This window comes from Botryllus schlosseri, chromosome 6 (assembly GCF_051294905.1).
Source record: "Botryllus schlosseri isolate E-star chromosome 6, Bs_hap1, whole genome shotgun sequence".
NCBI classification, from domain to species: Eukaryota; Metazoa; Chordata; class Ascidiacea; order Stolidobranchia; family Styelidae; genus Botryllus; species Botryllus schlosseri.
The window spans coordinates 2,417,723-2,434,658 of record NC_137241.1 but is presented as its reverse complement, the minus strand read 5'-3'; the positions used below and the strand labels follow the sequence as shown (position 1 = coordinate 2,434,658).

At 41.4% G+C, this 16,936-nt stretch overlaps 1 protein-coding gene and 1 long non-coding RNA gene across 2 annotated transcripts; both read left to right on the top strand.

Annotated features, from left to right (window-relative positions):
* Positions 1 to 4,950: 4,950 nt before the first annotated feature.
* Positions 4,951 to 13,645, top strand: LOC145440195 (uncharacterized). Its single transcript, XM_080317771.1, has one exon. It carries the CDS (start codon positions 10,517 to 10,519, stop codon positions 12,263 to 12,265), a length of 1,749 nt encoding a protein of 582 aa, XP_080173897.1. The 5' UTR covers positions 4,951 to 10,516; the 3' UTR covers positions 12,266 to 13,645.
* Positions 13,646 to 13,751: 106 nt separating this feature from the next.
* On the top strand, positions 13,752 to 16,453 carry LOC145440203 (uncharacterized). Its single transcript, XR_013915462.1, has 2 exons — positions 13,752 to 13,895; positions 15,429 to 16,453. It is a non-coding gene; the product is annotated as an uncharacterized LOC145440203 (long non-coding RNA).
* Positions 16,454 to 16,936: the final 483 nt, after the last annotated feature.

Sequence of the window (16,936 nt, the reverse complement as noted above, 5' to 3'; positions counted from 1 at the left end):
AAAATATCTTTGAATAAAGCATCCTGACGCCGTGAACCGACTCTATGAATATACAGTTATCTGGCAATTGCGGTTACTATTAAACTTAGTAAGTGAATGTTATTCTCATTTATTTTTGATCGCAGTCTTTCCGAGGGTGGTAGTCCCCATATTAAAACCAAGATATGAGATATTAAATCGCGCACAGTGCGAAGAAAAATTTCATGGAGCATAAATCTGCCCAAAAATAATATTGTGTGTGTTGATTTGCGAAAATATTATGAGCTTATTTCTAGCCTTCAAAATTCCGGACATTTGGGCATATTTAAGAAATTCTTCCAGGACGCAGTTTTAACAGTGAAATTCCGGACATGTCCGGGAATTCCGGACTTATGGCAGCCCTAGAGTATATCTATGTTCATATTTGGATTCGGGGATCCAAAATTAGTTAAACCCAGATGACAAAATCAAAACCGGAGAAAAAGTACAAATTTTTAGACCAGTCTTATGCTTCGAGTCGACTAGAGTAGTGGTCTTCAAGCGTTTTCGCCGAGGTAGTTCCTTTTAACCTTTACTCAAAAATCGTACACCCCTTATCCATAATAAACTGATTCCATAGTAAGCTTAGGCTTGTTAGATTTGCTTTCGATTGGAACTGATCGAAAACAACTTAAATATAATAATTATTATGTCATAGCAGTTGCAGTGATACTTCACCTTTTAGGCGATCGTACTCCATTAGCTTTCAAACAGATTTCTCGCACCCCCTGTCACTATTCAACAATATTTCTGATGGTACCTTATATTAAAATCAAAAAGCCTACTCCATAAAATCGCGCGTACCACAAATAATATTTTTCCCTTGAATAAATTAGCTCATAAAGTATTCCACTTTCTTTGGTTTGCAAAATAGTTTCAAGCTCTAGATAGCATATAGGCGGAATTCCGCAATGCACCTCGTACCCCTGATGTGGTAATTCGTACCCCTGGTTAAGAACCATAGAATATAAATGCCCAATCGCCGATGAATCCATTGTTGTTACAGTTGTGGAGCGCGTACCACTACCTTACTCGCCACCGGCGATAATAACATGGATAAAGAGAACAAAGATCACCCAGGGTGTAACTAACTATACATCGCGGTGGAAACAGAATACCTATAGTTTGCATACTGTTCTGATTAGATAGCTATATACGCTGCTCAATACGTGATGCAAGCTACGACCTTTTGATATATTCCCTTTTCGCATGACAGTTTGATAGTTTGTTGCGTCCGTGGTCGTACTAAGTCACGGCGTTCCGAATAACGAGTCCTCTGATTTTAACGTTTGACCCGACTCAACCCGAGCCATTTTTATTTTTTTATCCAGTCAGCCCGTATTCGAGTAATTTTACGAACGGTCACGCCCAATTACAAATCACAATTTTCGGTCACCAATGATTAACGAGTCATGTCTTCTCACAATGAACTAGAAATTTGAAATAATAGCCGATCTTTCGCCGTATGGTAGCTTTTGAAAGTGATGTGTCAGGATTTTGGAGTAGATTTAAGGTGAACTTTAATCTCGAAAAAAGTTATGTCGAAGTTGAATATATGTTTAATACTTGAAAATCCAAAATGCCGTCGCGGGTTGCACAAAATGTCCTAGCGGGCCGCATGCGTGTCTGAGACCCCTGATATAGTTTACCTCAGGGCCGAGCATCATACGGCCCGCGACGGCATTTTGTCCGGCCCGCGGGCAGCTTCCCGTCTTACATGATAATGTGGCCCGCGGCCGATCAGTCGGCCGAGATTGCCCACTATACTTGCTTACGACGTCAAATTTTAGTGACTGTATGTTAATATATTCGTGTGTGCGCACTGCGCAGCGTGCCAGAGTCAGACTTGGACAACTAGAAAATATTCAGCTTTTCCGAATTAGATCAGAATTAGAATTAGAGCTAAACAGTTTTTTTCAAATTAGATTAGAATTAGACTTATATATACACGATTTTTCCAAATTAGATTAGAATTAGAATTAGAGATACACGGCGTTTTCTAAATTAGATTAGAATTAGAATTAGAGCATAGAAACAGCTCACAAATTAGATTAGAATTAGATTACTGGCATTTCGCTATAATTTAGTGAAATTAGACAACTAGAATTATCTAGTTGTCCAAGTCTGGCCCAGAGTGGAGCTTATGGGTAAGTTCGTCGAAGCGAGAAGACTTGCATTGTCAGCATTTACTATGTACTTAACCCCAATGTTGTTTGTGGTAATCATGGTGTTTGTCGACTGCAATGGTCATTTGCACCAGGCCGATATTTCTTATTTTTGATTCTGTTACCGCCAACTAGTAGCACGGCACACGTCCAGGCTTTCGTGAGACACCGCTTAGTATTTATGCCGATGAGATGGCGAGGAGGAGCCTAGATAAACCTTCAACACTTAGGTAGCAATTCCAGAGTCGGACTTGAACCCACGACACATTGGGTTTTGTAGCTGTGGATCATACCACTGCACTATCTCGCCCCTCACTCAATCCTAATGAATTGATATCTTAAGTTATCGTAGCCCCCGAATCACTGTATCTTGCATATGTTTGTATTGTTCGCGAAACGCTGGTGTAAGCCGTGATACCGACCAATCCTTCAATGATCGTGTTTTTTACTGTGCCTTCCTTGTTCTCACAGAAATAAATTGACCACAGACTTAGTGATCAAAGCTTACAGCTTACGTTATCGTAAACCAGTAATAAAGTAATTTAATCGCAAAATTTCTGTTCTCTATACTTACCTTAACCAAGGGGTTCTCAACTTCCCTCTTATAACGGGCCGCATTTTAACAGCGAAAGACGCTGCGGGCCGCAGAACAGTATTTCCGTGTATTATTGGGCTATTATTAAATTTAGGCTACTATAGCCTATTTACCTGTCATATTCGGGCGTTTAGTATATTTTTTATCCATTCTAAAGCATTAATGGACAGAGTTCGCAAGATTGCATTTTTTTTTGTGAGAATATTATCTTCCAGCGGCGCAAGCATATCCCGTCATTGAGCGTGCATTGCATTAGTGGCCCAGTCGGTATATGCTGCACCTTCAAACCCTTCCGCCAGAGAACCGAAGTCTCTGTTTCAATGCGTGAGCGAGCAAGTATAAAATTACAGTAACTTTTTCGCTACAGAGCTTTGAGCTTTCAGTGACATGAGAAGAAGTTTGGCGTCCGGGTATTTCTGAACAAACCAATCAACCCGACTACTTTTCCTTTCATGGATGGAGCCCTGCACCAATACAGAGAGAATTCAGCTTTGTTAAGTTGATGTTTCTCGCTGGTCCCTACCCGCGTTTGCCCTGCCAGCATTTCCACTCAGATAAAAATCAACCGGGTAATTAATTAGCTCTGTAATGTCTGTGGAGTCAGAGGATTCGTCCGATGCTAGGCTAAAGTATTCTACGCGTCAACGTATTTCAAAACATATGATGAAAGATCGACTGAAATTGCTGTTACTCTTCTGGTCACGGTTGAATCAGATAACTGTAACTTCGAAATGTGTCAGGTGATGTTGTCTTTGCTGTTAGTATCAGAAGCAGCCAATACTCGTTTCATTTAAATCACACCTTCTCTGGCCAATTTCATGGGTTTAGCGATATTCCAAGCAATTTTAAACCATGCGTCTGTAACATAGTCGACAATTTTAACAATGCCTCGAATTATAGATTGGTGGGCATGACACCTAGCTAGAAATGTTTTTTCTAACATCAGGCGATAGGTATAGAAAGTGTCGTGGTATAATTTTAAGCTTCTACGCGTCATTACGAAAACTGTTATTCGACAAATATGTCACATCGGTTTTCCATTTATATCTGAGAAAGCAAATTGATTGCTCCAAACAGAGTTACTAACCCAGTTCCCGCCGTTTAATTTAACTTTGTTTTTAACTAAGTTAAGAAACAATATGCAATTGAATAGTACATACATATTGAAATGAACGCAACTATTTTAGGCTGATACTCGGCGTTCACACTTCCATTAGTGTGCCTTGGAGTCGACTTTTATCAAAATACATCAACCCAAACTCTGTCAACAGAAGGTGTTCGTGTACCACCTAAAAATAGTACATAGAACGCTCTCTCTTTCATGCTGGTGACGTCATATTTTGTGATACAATTGTTGATATACAATGTTCTTTCCATTTCTCTACTAGTTGCTGACGATTACCCCTGACGAGTGTCAGCCGAAAATATTCCGGTTCATTTCAATATGAATATACCATTCAATTGTACATAGAAGCCTAGAAGTGGGCGGTGCTGCAAGTCGGCAGTTCCAGAATAAAAATGAAGAGATTGGCCTGGTGTAAATGACCATAGCAGTCGACAAACACAATGAATACCTCAAACAAACAAACAAACCGAGCGTGATGCGCATGCTCTAATAAATCTAGGGACATGAATTATGCCTTCCTGCAAACGCTTTAACGCTCATCCCACGTAGCCACAATCACAGCGGCAGTTGAATTCGTAAACTACATTACTTTGTTGAAGCGCAGGAAGCACGTCTTTAAGTGTCGCAGGGAGCAGTTGCGTTGTCGTAAAATTCACGCTGGTCTTCAATTTGTCGTAACACTATATCTGACTACTACTGAGTAACTCTATATTTACACATCGGTTCAATCTGTATTTCAGACAGCCAGCAAAATCCAATGACGTAATCATCTCTCATACTTCGAAAATGCAACTTGTCTTGAATTGCGACTATAATCGTGACTTGACTTGACTCGAGTCATATCCAAAAATCGAGTGATATGACTTGACTCGAGTCAAAATGTGCAATGACTCGAAATGATTTTTGACTCGAAGGTAGTGACATGATCTTAACACTGGTCTAAATCGGACTAATAATAGTGTATTTCCGACACTCCTGTCATTTACCGGTTTTCCCTATTCATTTATGATGCCAAGTAGTAGGCTATCTGTTAGCAAGATTCATGTGGTTTTTCTATCATCTCGTACCACGCAGTAGCTCGGGATATGTGCCTTTTCGTTATGTGTGAACATTATTCAACTCGACCATGTAAATTCCGAATTGATTTCCCGCGGTGACAGCAAACCTGGCACAACAGCTGTTCGTTTTTCGTCGCATGTGAATCTTCCATTAGCGCAGTGATGGTTCGGCTATGCCTCAAATTACTCTTCATATCTTGCTAACAGAAAGAAATTGTTGGGAGAGGAATTTGCAACATTTGCGTCTGCGATCATGGTATCTCGGTTTCACACTGTACGCGGTGTGTCTTGAGCGGATACAATATAGAACCATAGATGATCGTCGATAAGCGTCGATATGCGAACCACGTTTTGTATCAATTGTCGATTGGCGATTCTCTACAGTTTGGATACTTTGACTTGTTTCCAGACACAGCAGAAGGTATAGTCGCATGGGAGGATTTGGTGAGAGTACGCCGTGTGGGGACTTATAGTTGAATTAGTATTCTCCGGTAGCTGATTGATTGGCAGTGGAAGGAGCTTCTGCTGAGAGTGGATGTAAATTGCTTACTGCGACCCGTTCGTGAGCGCAATCTCAGAGACATACATTTATATATACTGTATCTATGTATCCTAGTGTCATCTCCACATTGAGGGATGCAGATTGCGATTCTATGGATTTTGGTTTGCTCATTTTATTTCGTGAAATAATACTATTAACTTCAGAGTTGTTATTCTTACTGTGCGCTCCGCATAGTATCGAGCGATTCGCTGTCAAAATATCGTCAGCAATAGAATTAGATAAATACTTGAACCAGTGATATGTCACGTCACTTGAAGTAGTCCCACTATATTTTATAATTGTTGGTGTTGGCATGCGCCAGAAGCTGTAAAGTGTATTGCTATCCCTACTTCGTATTATAATGTTCATTACCTTCTCCTAATTTCACATATTCTCTGTAATCCTGTCAAATTCGTCACGCAACCCAAATGATCGGAAGCCCTGTTATACACAAACAGTTGGAACACATCCTCGACGCTGTGCGATACAGCCAGTAGTGATCAGTCATGCTGAGATGACCTCAATATAGGCTATAACGGAGTATCGTCGGTCTGATTTGGTTGCGAATACATCCGCTCAGAGTAAACTACCTTCATTGTTATGAGGACTGTATACCAGCTGTTGATCGGGTCAGTCAGCGATATGTAATAAGTCTCGACTGCTCAAGACGGTGAAGAGTAGTTACAAAGGTACATTTATTCCCTAGGAGATTTATTATATAAAAAGCGATATTTGATTTTTACTGTAGTTGCAATTATAAGAAGGCTTAGTTTATGGAAAGGGACAGGAAAGGACGTAGTTTATTTTTGTCCTTGTTGCTTTTTGCGGCATGTACACCGACTCATGATACGCATACACACGATCTGTGCATATGCATACCATGAGTGCATGGCCAGGGAAGTGCAGATATAGCCTTTACGGCTTTCTAAGTCATGCACCACCCCTCCATGCTATCCTAGTAATGCATGAGCGCTAAGCAGGGAAGTCATGGATACCAGTGTTACTAATCAGATCTTTGGTCTGACCCGCCCGGGGATCGAACCCACGACCTACCGATCAAGAAGCCGGACGCTTTGCCGTTACGCTGTCTTGTCGGGTTTAATCTAGTACAGTGAAGTTGTATGTAGTAGCGTGAAAAATGTGTGGTGTTACGACCCACTTACAGAGTCACGATGACTCACTTTCGAAATGTGGTTAATGCTTCGATACTCGAGTATATTGGTTCTTCATCTCCCACCTCGCTGCGCTGTACGGTACGTCGCTCTCTGTATGAACATGTCCGCAAAAATATACCGTGGTGTGAATTAAACCGATATTATAGAGCAAGGGTGGCCAACCTGGGGCCGTAGGGGAAAATTTGTGCGGCCCTGGACACGTGATTCAATTAGAATGTGTTGGCGGCCGTCGACATGCAATTTGAATTTTACGAATTCACTCCCGGTTTCTCGAGAGATTTTAAATAATCTCGGAATTTTGTTCGCGCTGGCCGCGATTCAATGTGACATCGTTTTCGATTTTAATATAGTAGTGCCCTTTGCAATCAGATCCCCACAGTACAGATGCGAACATCAGAGAGAAATGAATCGCCTCTTACAGAAATACGAACTCGGAATCCTGTGCTCCTCCCTATACCGACGCTCCTGATGGTAGGTCACGATATAACAGCATGCAACAGAGTGACTAATAACAATTGGCGCAGCCGAAGATGCATTTTCATTTATAACGTGCCCTAAATCTTCGAAAACACCCTTCAATCAACTCCGCCGGTGAAGCAGGTAACATGTGCTGAGAAAGGATAAATGTTTGATAGTAATATATAAAACCACTCGCGATTTCGGTGCGTATAGTAAGCCTATATGATTAAATAGACTAGCCCAAAGTGTAGTGGAAATGGACATAGATAGTTTATCACGGGTATTTGGCGCCCAGTTAATTCATTACAACTATGCCATGGAATGCGGCCATAGGCTACATGGGTAGCCGAAATACGGCCGTGAATGTCAAAAAGGTTAGCCAACCCTGTTATAAAGTATAGAGACATATCTTGAGCCGCAGGTAGAACGGTACGGATTCAGAATCTTATCAGAATAGACAACATGTAACCTGCCTAGGCATGCACAGTGCACACGGAAGTAAAAGTAATATGAGATGACATAGAGATGACAAGCGACGGAATTGCACTTGCATTTGTCGGTAAGGAACAGTCGACGTGTCAGATCGTAATGTGGTAATCTTTTGCAATATGTAGTATCTGTATACTCTACTCAATAGGAACTGTTTGCATACCGACTTGTAATTGGCCATGCACCACGGATCTCAGTTCAGGCCAGGTATATATTTGACAGATCGATGTGTTTTATTGTAATTTGCCGAACATATGGTACTATAGGCTGACTAGATCGCGCGAGAGTCGTGCGTATGCGTTTTTGAATGAGTCGCTGAATAATTCATGCCGGATGTACACCACACAAGAAAGAATATGACTATAGTCGCATCGGTTCGCTTTAACGCGTAATTCGATCTACCGAGCGTTATGAAGCAGACTGGAAAACAAATAGGACGTCTGGTTAGCGCTAGGTTGCAGTGATTGATCAATATGTTGTTTAACCCGCCAGAATATCCGATATAAATATCGATGGTGAAAAGCTCATTTGGTTGGTGTCGTGCGTTTCCTCGGTCAGTATGCATCTCTTTCTCATTACCACTTTCACCAGACCAGTACAAACTACCAATGTAGTTGATTGCAGGACGACTAACAACGACTTGGTAGTTCTGGTTCGTTATATAATCGCGCATTTAAAAAGAATATACTCTCCGAATAACAAGAAAAAAGCGTATAGTCGTCGGGCGTGAATCGTGATACCGTTGCTCTGTGTTCTTGCAGCTAATGATACCTCAGAGCAGGGGTTCTCAACTTCCCTCTTATAACGGGCCGCATTTTAACAGCAAAAGACGCTGCGGGCCGCAGAATAGTATTTCCGTGTATTAGTGGGCTATTATTAAATTTGGGCTACTATAGCCAATTTACCTGTCATATTCGGACGTTTAGTATATTTTCATCCATTCTAAAGCATTAATGGACAGAGTTCGCAAGATTGCAGTTTTTTTTTGTGAGAATATTATCTTCCAGAGGCGCAAGCATATCCCGTCATTGAGCGTGCATTGCATTAGTGGCCCAGTCGGTATATGCTGCACCTTCAAACCCTTCCGCCTGAGAACCGAAGTCTCTGTTTCAATGCGTGAGCGAGCAAGTATAAAATTACAGTAACTTTTTCGCTACAGAGCTTTGAGCTCTCAGTGATATGAGAAGAAGTTTGGCGTCCGGGTATTTCTGAACAAACTATAATCAACCCTACTGCTTTTCCTTTTTATGGATGGAGCCCTGCACCAATACAGAGAGAATTCAGCTTTGTTAAGTTGATGTTTTTCGCTGGTCCCTACCCGCGTTTGCCCTGCCAGCATTTCCACTCAGATAAAAATAAACCAGGTAATTAATTAGCTCTGAAATGTCTGTGGAGTCAGAGGATTCGTCCGATGCTAGGCTAAAGTATTCTACGCGTCAACGTATTTCAAAACATACGATGAAAGATCGACTGAAATTGCTGTTACTCTTCTGGTCACGGTTGAATCAGACAACTGTAACTTCGAAATTTGGCAGGTGATGTTGTCCTTGCTGTTAGTATCAGAAGCAGCGAATACTCGTTTCATTGAAATCACACCTTCTCTGGCCAATTTCATGGGTTTAGCGATATTCCAAGCAATTTTAAACCATGCGTCTGTAACATAGTCGACAATTTTAACAATGCCTCGAATTATAGATTGGTGGGCACTGGGCATGACACCTAGCTAGAAATGTTTTTTCTAACATCAGGCGATAGGTATAGAAAGTGTCGTGGTATAATTTTAAGTTTCTACGCGTCATTACGAAAACTGTTATTAGACAAATATGTCACATCGGTTTTCCATTTATATCTGAGAAAGCAAATTGATTGCTCCAAACAGAGTTACTAACCCAGCTCCCGCCGTTTAATTTCCCGTTCCTTGTTTTTGTATCTGAGTTAAACACCCTTTAGGAGTGTACTACATTACGGAATTCTCTATATAGTCCAGCCGAATACCGATTCAAAACAATAACAATCTACAATCGAGCATATATCAAGAAACCAGAATACATCTAAGAATGAGTAATTAGACGAGACATGGACGGTGCGCTAAGTTAATATGTAACATCGTGCCACTGGCAATTGCGTTTATAATGAAAGATGTCGCGGGCCGCAAAATAAACGTCTGCGGGCCGCGGGTTGAGAACTCCTGCCTCAGAGTATTCACTACTTATAGCGGCGTAGTCAGGGGTGGGTTTTGAGGCTCGACACCCCTCCAATATAAAACTTCTACTACTTATTCCCATGTGTAAATCTGATCCGAATCTGATAAAACGAAAATTGATGAGTTGCTTCGGCATTGAATCTAGTTAGTTTAGTTCAGTTGGTTAATTGTGAAATTTTATTGATGGTTTGTTCTAGTTGCGAGTTTTGAAAATCCAGGTTTTTTGTACAAGCAAAGCCATTGTTAGTTCAGAGTCATCACTACTATATATAGGAAATAGTCAGATCACATGGATTCGTGAGCCAAGAGACCTTTACAGTCAGAAGTTATATTATAGTGTCGTGTCACCGCTTGTATTTGCACTATTTTATTAGAGCACTATCGGACTTGCATACAGTGGTTTGGCATATGCGTTTCACCTCTATGAATTATTACAATTTACTCGAGTTTCTGTGAAATCGCAGAACTGAGATAGTGAAATTTGGCATCGATATCACTGACTTGTTACGAAGTCGAACGGGCGGTCAGCATTGCTTCGCAAAGTGTATGTTCGAAACTGCTCGTTTACAACAGATATTATTTTGTGATATAGTTGTAATAGTCCGATAGGAAGGTCCATAGGCAATACATGCCATATCTTTCTGCTGTACTGATCATCAAAAGTTATCGACTAGCAGCCGAACTGTCATGGCGAGTAAATTAAACAAGCATTCACATAGTGACAACGATGGAAAGAACCGCTCCTGCGAAATTTGCGGAAAGAAGCTTACAAACGATGCTGCGATGAAAAAGCACATGGAAATCCACGTGGGCGCTCCTGAGCATGTATGTGAAATATGTGGGAGAGAGTTTCGTTGGAGACACAGTTTGCAAAACCATCTGTCAATTCATTTCGGTGTAAAAAAATTTATTTGCGGCATTTGTGACAAAGCATTTGCTTATAATAGTGTTTTGAAAGAACACGTGCTAGTCCACCGTGACCACAGGGAATATCGATGTGAAATATGCGGGATGGATTTTCGCACTAAAGCAACGCTTAAAAGACATTCGGAATATCACAGCGACATCAAACATCCGTGCTCGATATGCAATAAGGAATTCCATGATAAATATGGTTTGAAGGAGCACCTACAAACGCATTCCGGTATCAAGAATTTCGTATGTCAGATTTGCGAGAACGCTTTTACCCGCAGTTCGTCGCTGAAACGACACATGAGAACGCATTTAGATCAAAGAATGTTGCTAAAAGAATATAAATGTGAGATATGCGGAAAAGAATATGATCATAAAGGTCATTTTACACGACATAAAGTAATACACAGCGGCATAAAACTGCATTCATGTACGGTATGCCAGAAGAAATTCTACTACAAAGCCAATCTGAGACTACATATCCGAATTCATGTCGACGTTAAGAAAACATTCGTCTGCGAAATTTGTGGTAAAGCATTTACGACGATTCCCACCTTGAGAAAACACGCTTTAAAACATACTGTCCGGAAAGAGTATGGTTGTGAAGTTTGCGGGATGGAGTTTCGTACGAAGTCCGGGATAACATCGCATATGCCGATTCACAGCGATGTCAGAAAACATCGCTGCAATATTTGCGATGTGGCATTTCGTCGAGAAGAGACTTTACGATCTCATGTTAACGGTCATTCCGGTGTGAGGAAATTTGACTGCGAGATATGTGGCAAAGCATTTCGTCGCCGTGCTACTGTGACGCAGCATATGAAAATCCATATAGATGCCAAGGAATATCGGTATCGGTGCGATGTCTGTGGTATGAACTTCCGTACCAAGTCCGTACTGACGACACATTCGTTAATACACAAGGAGGTCAAGCAACATCGCTGTGCGATATGCAGGAAGGGATTCTTTCAGAAATCCCAACTGGAATCGCATATGCGAATGCATTTAGATATAAAAAAGTTTGTTTGCGAGATTTGTGGAAGAGCATTTGGTGGCAGTTCTGGTTTGAAAAGACACATAAAATTGCACTTTGATCTGAAAGACTTCAAATGCGATGTATGCAACAAAGCATTCCGTCGCAAAGGACGGTTAACTGCTCACATGCAAGATCATTCTGGCGCAAAAAAATTCGTATGCGAGATTTGCGGCAAGGGATTTAATCTCAATTTCAACATGAAAAAGCACATGGAAATTCATACTGACATCAAGGAATATAAATGTGATATATGTGGGAAGTGCTTTGGTACTAAGAGAAGTATGAACAGACATCGAATATGTCACTCCGATGCGAAGCAAGAACGATGTCATATATGCGATCGGAAGTTCCATTTGAAAACAGCTTTGAAAACGCATATGCTAATTCACTACAATATCAAACGATTTTGCTGTGAGATCTGTGGACAAGCATACGTCCAACACGGTAACTTAATGAGTCACATGGAGATCCATTTCGGTGTCCGATAATATGGTTCTTAAATTAGTGAGAATCTTCCACTACACAGACACTACGATATCAAAATATTTTGCTGCGAGTTGGGCGGGGATGTGTTCACTCGAAATGAGACCCTAGAACAGTGTTTCTCAACCTTTTTTGACACGCGCCCCCCTTGGAGATGATCAAAAAACTCGCGCCCCCCTGACCCCCTTGCATTTATCGTCATGTCAAAAAGAGCACATCATCTAATACAGAGGTGGGCAACGTTTTTGATAATCATGGCCGCATTTCGATTGCTTATGTAGCGTAAGGCCGCATTCCAGGGCATAGCCGCAATGAACGATCTGGACGCAAAATTCCTATGGTAAACTGTCCATATCCATTCCCGGTGAACTCCGGACTATTCTACTTTTCACAATGGCCTATTGTACGCACCGAAATCGCGAGTGGCAATGTTATGAATAGTTGCCGGGAGGTGCATATTGTCGTGCGGAGCGCAAAAATTTTTAAGGGCCGCGAACGAATTGTTATTTCTTGCCAATTCCCATTCCAGCTCAGATTAAGAAGGGCGCTACTGCATTAAAATCGAAAAATGAAGTCTTGTTGAATTGCGCGGAGGGCGAAGAAAAATTCAAGATTAATTAAAATCTCTCGAAAATTCGGGAGTGAATTCGTAATTGCCATTTGCTTGTGTACGGCCGCCAACACATACTAATTGAATTAGGCGTCGACGGCCGCTCAAGTTCCCTTCTACGGCCGCAGGCTGCCCACCCCTGATCTAATAGTATACATAAGGTATATCTTACGCCAATTATGAATCTGCATTCCAGTTGTTGAGTCTTTTACATTGGTGACAAATTTCTCCAAACTTGTTTGAAAATAACAAAAAAAACATTGAACAATACATCCATTAATTATTTTCAAGGTAGGTCACCCTGAGACTAATCCTGATGCTGGTAGTGAGTACAGAGAGCAAGGCGTCGTTCTGTCCTGCCAGGCTAAATTTGATCAGTTTTGGAAATTAATTAAATTGTGTTGATTTATAGCCTAATTGAGGGCGAAACCGGGCAACCTATGTTGCATCTAAGTCTGTTTTAGGCAGTGCAGTTCGCAAGCTACTAACAAGAGCTGCCCAGCGCGACAACCTTTAGGCTACTGTCAAAGCTATGAAGCAATGAATGACTTACACGTGGAAATTGCTCTCTATATCTCCAAAGAATTTCAAAAATTTGCTCAAATACAGTTGAAATAAGACTATACTCCGTTGAGCGCGGTTGCTAGAGTTCGTATTGGCAAGCTTTCTTGAATATGGAATAAATTTCATCTTCATTAATCGTCTTCTCATAATGGATGTGAAACACATGTTCAGACACGTACAATTTATACTGACTTTGTTAATTTCTCGCGCCCCCCCCCCCCCTATACTGACTTCGTCAATTTCTCGCGCCCCCCCCTGAGAGCCTTCCGCGCCCCCCAAGGGGGGCGCGCCCCCCAGGTTGAGAACCCCTGCCCTAGAACATCACATGATGACTCATGTAGGATCCAGAGAAAACGGTTCTTAGGTCTTTGGCGACCACTTTCGTAAATAAGGGCGCATCTGAACCCAATTTTATTACGGCAAAGGATGCTGATGCTATTTAAATTATGGTAGGAAAGAACGTAATGATGGATTCAATTAAATCAGTGGTTCTTAACCTTTTTTCTTCCAGCGCCCCCTTTCAAAAATTATCGTGCTCCAGCGCCCCCAACTTCATATTGTAAGGAATGTAATAAAGACAATGAGTAAGAGGTAGGGTCGTAACAGCACTTCGTTAACCCCCCTAAAAACGATTGCCTTGCGCACTCATAGCGTGATAAACCGAACTTCTGAGGGCTTCGCCCCCACGAACCCCATGTCGTGATTTTGATAGTCAGCAAAGTTTGTGTGGCCTGGTCGCCCTAGGTACGAAAATTTTCCATAATGCATGAATGAATAGGTGGTAATTACATATATAAGTCGCTATTAACTTTTTAGCCTCTCAGCCCACGTAATCAGATTTACCAGTAACACTGAGTGAGCTGTTTTATAGGAAAATAACGGGCACGTAATTAATAATTAAACATATTCGGGCGTGCCCGCAGGTACAATTATTCGTTACCAGGGCCGTAACAGCACTTCGTCAGCCCCCCCCCATAAAAAAATACAAAAAACGTTGGTCCTGGGCCCCCATCGGGTGATAAACCAAACTTCCGGGGGACTTCACTCCCAGACCCCCATTAGGCTGTCCGCTATTTGCTGATAGCCTATTAGGTATCTACATTGGGTGTCCATTTACTGAGGCAGCTATTCCCGCCTATTCGCACAAAGTGCGAAAAATTTCACTAATTAATGATTGAATTGGTCAATATCATCGGGAATTGCATGTAATTTGAGATCAATTTTTATCCTCTCTCTTCTCACGTAAACACATTTACCGGTAGAGCTGAGTGAGGTGCAATGTTCCCTCTAAGCTGCGCACGTGCGCAGTGCTGACACGGTCTCTGCGCACAGAAAATCTACGTTGCGCACAACAAATCCGGAGTTATTACCTTTTTTTAGTCGTTACGCACTGTTGTCCACGAGTCAGAGCAGTGAGTTGTTGAGTGTGCGCAGACTCATCAAAACTTAAAGCGAACATTGTGAGGTTTCTTGGAAACTGTAGGGCCCGTTACTAATAATTAAACATATTCGGGTGGGCGAACCCGTTGGTATGACTTCGTTGCATGCTGTTATTTCGTGACCCCCTGTCTGCGATATCAAAAAATATAGAATCGCTCAACGGGGATATCGCCCAACATGAATATCCCTGTCGCCCAATCGTACTAAACTAAAAGACGCACACGATTTCAGATTGGTATTTCTTCACTGACATATAATTTTTCCCTGCCAGATGGAATTCGTCTTCTGGGGTTCAGATTGCCAAGACAGGAACATTCGGTGTCAGTCATATAGGCGCCCATGGACAATTAAACCTATATGTATTTTGAAGGCTATATGTAACGAAGTTTTCGGTGTTAATTTGCTCTGAATACTCATTAAGGATATGTCCTATCACCACATCATCTACTGCGAAGCCATTTTTCTCCAGCGCCCCCCATACCACCCCCCTGAGCCCAGCGCCCCCCATATCGCCCCCTGAGCGTTTCCGCCCCCTGGGGGGCGTTGGGGGCAAGGTTAAGAACCACTGAATTAAATGAATGACATTGATAAACAGAAACACATTCTCGAAAAGAATATCCAACTGAATAATCATTCGTTTAAAAGAAAAACACCTATGTTTTCGAGAATTTCATAAGCCGTTACTGCGATTTTAATTGCGTCCGGTCAATACCGAGAAAACCATTACCGAGAATGGACACCAATTGCCGAGAATGTACAGTTGTACACCACCGAAAATCGACATTACCTGGAATGAAATGTATACAATGCAGACATTTTATGCATATATACAGGTCGTTTCTATATGAATCGCGGCGTTTCCAGATTCGGTGTCGATTTTAGGGTATAACTTCCCGACAATTTTCATCTCCGTAAGATAGATTATTGGCATTAGCCATTCTCGGTAATTTCTGTTCATTGTGTTGTCCATTATCGGTGATGCTCATTCTCGGTAATGTTAATTCTCGGTAAGGCATTTTCGGTAATGACCATTCTCGGTACCTTTTTTTCACGGCGTTGTTATAGAACAGTTTTAGTTCCGCAAGACAGGTTGCTGGTATTAAAATGATTGTTGTATGAAAAATCGTACAAAGAAATTTATTATCAATAACAAAACTACCTTGTAAAAGAGTAAACAATTCGTTCTGACGTTGATTAACACATACACATTCCTGAAAATAAGTTACAATTGACTAACGCATTCGTTTTTATATCATCACGAATATTTTCGAGAATGTTGTCTATAGCACCGAAGGAACAGTAACTATCCATTTCAAAACTCCTTTGCCAATAACCGTTTTTTTAACGTGGCGAAACACCAATACGGCTGTCTTCGATTCATGATGTTAGCTTTGTTTGTGCATTTACTTTGGTACCATTTGACTCTGCCTTGTATACACGTGTAGTTAGTGCAAATCAGTATCATAGTCATGTACAAATCAGTATCATAGTCATATTTATGTGTTCCGTGATCTATCCGTATTGTGCTCTCCTGTGTTTCGTGATGCCGTTGTTAAAGATTAAACACAATTGATTCCAATATCGAAGTTGGCCATATAGATTTATCATCTGATGAGACCTTGACCGTAACAAAACGATATTCAGGAAATTATCCAATATAAGGGATGGGTACAGGACCGAAACAGCACCTCGACAGCCCCCACCCAAAGAGAAACGTTGTTCTTGGGCCCCATATGGTGATACACCAAACTTATGGAGGGGTAAGGCACACTCTAGACTTGCCTTCAGGCTGTACGTTTTTGCCATTACTTACCAGCGAGATCTGTTGTACGATACTGATTAGTGGGCAAGCTTACATCGCATAGACACGCGAAGCCCACAAATTGTCTCTAGATCATGATTGATTCTGTTATTATAATGGAAAATTGCATGTATATTGCTATCAATTTTTTCATTCCCTCTGCTGACGTAATCAGATTTAGCGATAGAGCTGAGTGATGTGTCGTACCGAACTAAAAGACGCACATGATTTCCAATTGGTATTTCTGCACTGGAAAATAAT

Coding starts and splice junctions, on each gene's coding strand:
- LOC145440195 (XM_080317771.1), top strand. CDS start 10,517: ATGGCGAGTAAATTAAACAAGCATTCACATAGTGACAACGATGGAAAG.